The sequence below is a fragment of the Spermophilus citellus genome, assembly GCF_964194105.1.
Source record: "Spermophilus citellus genome assembly, chromosome: 3".
NCBI lineage: Eukaryota > Metazoa > Chordata > Mammalia > Rodentia > Sciuridae > Spermophilus > Spermophilus citellus.
This window is the reverse complement of record NC_138184.1, coordinates 25,300,997-25,306,996: the sequence shown is the minus strand read 5'-3', so window position 1 is coordinate 25,306,996 and position 6,000 is coordinate 25,300,997. Positions and strand designations below refer to the sequence as shown.

At 51.8% G+C, this 6,000-nt stretch overlaps 1 protein-coding gene across 1 annotated transcript in view; it reads right to left on the bottom strand.

The window, feature by feature from the left end:
* Positions 1-2,290: 2,290 nt before the first annotated feature.
* Positions 2,291-6,000, bottom strand: part of SCN5A (sodium voltage-gated channel alpha subunit 5) — a 98,240-nt gene continuing 94,530 nt past the window's right edge. Inside the window, exon 28 of the mRNA XM_081288520.1 lies at positions 2,291-5,781. Coding sequence (XP_081144646.1) covers positions 4,541-5,781 — 1,241 coding nt within the window. The 3' untranslated portion in view covers positions 2,291-4,540. The remainder of the gene's footprint in view (positions 5,782-6,000) is intronic.

The window sequence follows — 6,000 nt, the reverse complement described above, 5'->3', positions numbered from 1 at the left end:
AAAAAATAAAAAATAAATTAAAAAAAAAGGACAAGAGGAAGCACAGGCAATAAGGATTAAACCGACAGACTGGATTTCATGAAAACAGGAATTTTGTGACTCCGAAGACCATATCAACTGAGCAAAAAGGCAACCCACTGGAGAGGAGAAAATATTTGCAAATGATATAGCTGAGAATAAAGAACTTCTAAAACAAAAAACCTAAAGAGCCTAATTTAAAAATGGTCAAAGGCCTTACATGGAAATCTCTTCCAAAAAGGTATAAAAATGGCCAATAAGTGTACAAAATATGTTCAGCATCAATAAAGGTGGGAAGTGTCATCAAATAAGCAAAATAAGCCAAACCCCCAAAACCAAAGGCCGAATGTTTTCTCTGAGAAGCGGATGCTGATCCATATGGGGCGGGGGGTAAGGGAAGAATGAAGAAACTTTGGATTGTGCAGAGGGGAGTGAGGGGAGGGGTGGGGCTGTGGGGATGGGAAGGACGGTGGAGTGAGACATTATTACCCTATGTACATGTATGACATTACTGATGTGACTCTACACCATGTACAGTCAGAGGAGGGAGGTTTGGTCCATTTGTGTACAATGTGTCAAAATGCATTCTACTGTCATGTATAACTAATTAGAACAAATTTTAAAAAATTATAATGAGATACAATCTTATACCCATTAGAATGACTACTACCAACCAACCAACAAACAGAAAATAACAACTGTTGTGAGGACATGGAGAAATTGGACTCCTTGTGCACTGCAGGTAGGAATGTAAAATAGTACAGCCCCTGTGGAAAATAATATGGCTGTTCCCCAAAAGATGAAACAAAATTATTACATGCTCCAACAATTTCCCTTCTGAGCATATGCCCCAAAGGGTTGAAAGTAGGGTCTCCAAGAGATACTTGTATACCATTTTCATAGAAGCAGCATTCACAATTGCTAGCTAGCACATGGAAGCAACCACAGTGTCCACTAAGGGGTGAATAGATACACAGATAAACAAAGTGTGATATATCCATTCAATGGAATATTATTTGTCATTTTAAAAGGAAGGACAGTCTCACACTTGCTGTTATTGACATACTCTGAGAACATTATGCGAAATGACCAGTCAGAACAAGACAAATACTGGGTGAGCCCACGTTTTTGAGGCACTTATAGTAGTCAAAAATCCTAGATACAAGCTGGATGTGGTAGCACACACCTGTAATCCCAATGACTTGGGAGGCTGAGGCAGGAAGATTGCAAGTTTGAGGCCAGCCTCAGCAACTTAGTGAGACCCTGTTTCAAAAAATAAAAAGTGCTGGTGGTGTGGCTCAGTGGCTAAGCACACTGCTGGGTTCAATTCGTGGTACAAAAAATAAATTTAAAAAAAATGTGTGTGTGTGTGTGTGTGTGTGTGTGTGTGTGTGTATCACAGACACAGCATTGCTAGTGGCTGGAAGGAGAGAGGACTGAGGAATTAGTGTTTAATGGGTACAGTGTTCCTCCTATTTTACAAGATGAAGAGAGTCCTGGAGATGCGTGGTGGTGATGGTGGCCCAATGATGTGGATGTGTTTAATATCACACTTAATAATAATGGGAAGGATGGTGAATTTTATGCTGTGTGTATTTTACCACAAATTTAAAATTTGGGAAAAGAAAAGAAAGCAGGTGGAAATGCTGGAGTGGATAGTGGCCACGGGGGCACGGGAAATGCAGGGAAGGGGAGGCTCTTCCCCAGGGGGCTGCTGTCCATGGAGTGAAATGTGGCAGAGAGATGCAGATGAGGACAGAGGCAGCAGCACTGCACCCAGTGGCACAGAGGTCCTGCAGCTGGTGTCCTTTTGGTGTCTGGTTGGGAAGACAGCTGGGAGCCACAGTGGGCTGAGGAGCGAGGCGGAGAAGCCACTGCCAGGTGTCACATGGGTACAGTCCACCAGCCCCACTCAAAGCCCCGGACTGCGAGTCTTGGAAAGCAGGGCCTGGGTGTCCTCTCCTGGGTTACCCACTGCTCTGCCTGCACCCCACTTATGCTGGTCTGGCCCATGCTTCTGGCTATTTTCCAAGGAAAAGGACCCACACTCTTGGTCTTTGGAATCTCCCTTCCCCCACCCCAACACTATTGCTCTCCAGACTTTCTCAGGCCAAGGCCTCCTCACAGCCTGCCTGAGCCTCTGCCACCACTCCTGTCAACTCTCAGCACAAGAACGGAGCCCAGACCAAGTCATGTAAGCCATTTATTGGTTTGTTTTAAAAATATGTATTTTCTTTATACACGAAGTTTGGTGAGAAGTGCTCAATTAGTTCAGACAACATCTGGCACTTGATGCGTGTCCCTCTCTCCTATTTCCTACTCTCTTCTTCCCTCCTGCTGGTCATTGTGTAGTTCTGGGGGAAAAAAATGAGAGCCATGCTGTGCTACGAAGTCAGGTCTACCTTGTCCCTGCCCTCAGGCGCAGCGCCTGCAGCCAGCCCCGGACACCTGTCGCCAGGCTCCCGGGGCTGTCCATACGCACAAAAACCACAGTCTCTTTCCGGCCAGCTGGGCTGGCAGCCCAGCCTGCCGCCCAGCCACATTCCTGCATGGGCAGCGGGCAGTGAGTGCCAGGGAGGGGCATTCACCTCTGCAAGCCTTGAGAGCAAAGCACAGAGAGCTACAAAAATAAATCTCCACTCAGAGAAGTGTCACGGGGACAGTTAAAACCAAGTCCCACACTGGACTCAAAGGGAAAATGGGAGAAGTCTCTGGGGGTGTTTGGGGTGGGGGCTGGGGCTGCCACCAAGGGAGCTGGGGTGACGAGAAGAAACATAATACTTTACTCGACAGCAGTGCCCCCTTCGGCACCGCTACGAGCGTGTGCCATGAGCGTTGGGAACCTCCAGCCCTCCGACAGCTCGGCGAGGTAGGTTAGGAGCAGCCAGCCCAGAGTACAGGTGAGACTGAGGTGGCCTGTGAGCTGGATGCCCCCTGGCAGAGGGGTGGCTCTGCTGGAGAGCTGGAATTGGGCAGTGGTGGGGGGTGCCCCTGCCTGCTCAGGCTCTGCCAGCTGACCCTGTCACCAGGGCAACAGTTCCCTACGTTAAAAGATTTGCATATGCTAAATAGGATTGTCAGCAGCTGAAGAGGTCCTGGGGTGATTGGACTAGTAAAGGTAGTTTTCCCTGAAAAAGCCTTCTCACAAGGGTCACAGGACCCTGCCCCGGAGGAGGTCCTGTATATGAGTGCCCCCAGTGCCTGGGCTGAGCCAGAGAAGCTGGCCCTGAGCCACAATGCTCCCTTTCCCAGAGGAGCTCATGGGGAATAACTCCTTCTAGTGCAAGAGAACCAGGCCTGACCGGCCAAAGGTCCCTTCCCTGCACAGGGCCAAGCTACCCTCTCCACTTCCATGCCACTCTGCCTGGAGACAAGCTGGGGCACACACAGGAGTCCCTTCCTCGCATGGTCAGAGGAGAAAGACTGGGAGGAGAGCTTGGGAGATGGCAATAGGTTCCTTTCTTCACATGGGCTGAGAGGCTCCCACATCTGGGCACCGTTAAACCTAGCTCTAAACCCGTATAACTTGGCCTCTCTTCCCTTGGCCTACTGGGCAGGGCCTGCTAGGTTCTAGGAGGAGGGACTAGCTGTGGGTCCGGCCATGAATGGCTGGCTCCCCTGTGCCCTTGGGCTTTAACATTAATACTCTTACTGGAGGGACTAAGTTCAGCTCTGGGACCAAGGCCACTCCCTTCTGGAAGCTTTTCATTTTTGTAGGATTGACCCCATTGTGACCTGCATAAAAAGGCAGGGAGTTGGGGCATGGGACCTTGGGGACAATGAAAGGCCAGAGAGTGCTCCACTGACAAGAACCCCATCCATGGAGCCAGAAGGAAAGGCCTTTCTTCCTTGGGCCAGGGATACAGGTGGCTGCCTGACATTGGCCTGACGTGTGGCCCGCGTCTGGCCTCTGTGTATGTGAGGAGTGTGTGCACATGCGTGAGTGGGTGAGGGACTTTGGCCTTCCTGGCACCTCAGCCCAGCAGCAGGGGAACTCCAAACCTCCCCTGGGCAGAGAAGGCCTGCGGGAGCCACACTGGATTCCACTTTTGCTTTGAGGACAGAGTTCTGGCAGCTCCGTAGACACTCTTGTTCAGGGTTGAGAAGAGGCAGCAGGAATTGCTGCCTTCACCCATGGGAAAAAAAAATGTTAGTTCTTTGCTCAAGTAAAAAAATATCAAATATAATAAATTTATGAAAGCCCATTCACAACATATACAGTCTGTTTGATATTTCACCTCAGCAGCTGGGATGAAGTTGCTTTTCAGAGCCCCAGGGTGCTGCCTCACCAGAGAGGCCACTGCTGTGTAGAGCCTCCAGGGACAGGCCTCCCAAGGTGGCCACGGGCTCCTCCAACTGTCAACACAGTTGCCACAGAACTCTGCCTTGTGGATCCACGGGGCTGAGACCTGCTACTCACCCCCAAACTCAAAGCCAGGAAGGCCCCAGCAGATGCTGATTTTGAGCGTATTCAGGTGTGTCCTGATACAACAGGGTGTGTCCTGGCCAGCTGGGGCCAGGCTCACACTATTGACTCGCGGTCCCTGTCCGGGGATGGGGGGAAGTCTGCGAGATCTTCGCTGCGGCTGTAGTCAGATACCCGCAGCTGGAGGTTATCGCTAGTGGCCCTGGTGACACTGTCATAGGAGGGTGGGAAGGACGTGGAGGAGATGGAGGAGCTGGAGGGTGGGCCACCACGCTGGGAGAAATTCTCATTCATCATGTAGGCGATGAGACCCTCTCGCTCAGGGGCATCCTCTTCGGAGAGACCACTGCTGCCCACCCGCTGGCGGAAGAGGAAGGAGGCGTGCTTCACGGAGCGCTGCAGCAAGTGCCTCCGGAAGGCCCGCTGGATGACCGTGGCCGACACCTCCTCGTGCTTGCGCCGGAGTGTGGTGGTGATGGGCTCATAGGAGATCTTAGATGGGTTGGCCGCCATGAACTTCTCCTCCATCTGGATCTTCAGGGCATCCATCTCCCCAGACTCTCCCAGGACCCTCTTGGTGAAGGCAAAGAGGATGTCCATGCAGTGGATCCGGTCCCCGCTCACCATGGGCAGGTCCATGTTGATGAGGCTTATCTGGTTGGGCTTGGCGATTCGGAGCGGCTCAGAGAGGGCATCGGCAAAGTCGGACAGGGCTGAATACTCAATGAACTGGGTGGCCTCGGGGTCGAATTTCTCCCAGATCTCATAGAACATGTCAAAATCGTCCTCACTCAAGGGCTCTGTGCTCTCCTCTGTGGCCACGCTAAAGTTCTCCAGGATGATGGCGATGTACATGTTGACCACGATGAGGAAGGAGATGATGATGTAGGTGGTGAAGAAGAGGATGCCCACGGCTGGGCTCCCACAGTTCCCCCGGGAGCCATTGCTGTTGGGCAGATTGGGGTCGCAGTAGGGGGGGCCTGTGTTGAGGATGGGGCTGAGGAGGCCATCCCAGCCGGCTGACGTGGTGATCTGGAAGAGGCACAGCATGCTGTTGGCGAAGGTCTGGAAGTTGAACATGTCATCGATCCCGGCCTCCCACTTGACGTAAGCGAAGTTGGCCATGCCGAAGATGGAGTAGATGAACATGACGAGGAAGAGCAGCAGCCCGATATTGAAGAGGGCAGGCAGGGACATCATGAGGGCAAAGAGCAGCGTGCGGATCCCCTTGGCCCCTCGGATCAGTCTGAGGATGCGACCGATTCGGGCCAGGCGGATGACGCGGAAGAGCGTGGGGGAGAAGAAGTACTTCTGGATGATGTCTGAGAGCACGGTACCTGCGGGAAACAAAAGAGACTGTGGCCACTGATGGCACCTCTTGTCCTGCTTGCAGGCCAGAATTACTGTGTACAGTGAGGAGCCAGGGAGAAAAGGCTCTTCCAGGAAACTTGGATCAAGTGATGGGACCCTGCCTCCTCTTACCTCTCTATGATCCAGGAAAGGAGGACCAACCTCCTTTACAAAATGCCTTCTTGGTCCCTTTATTCCTTACTCTT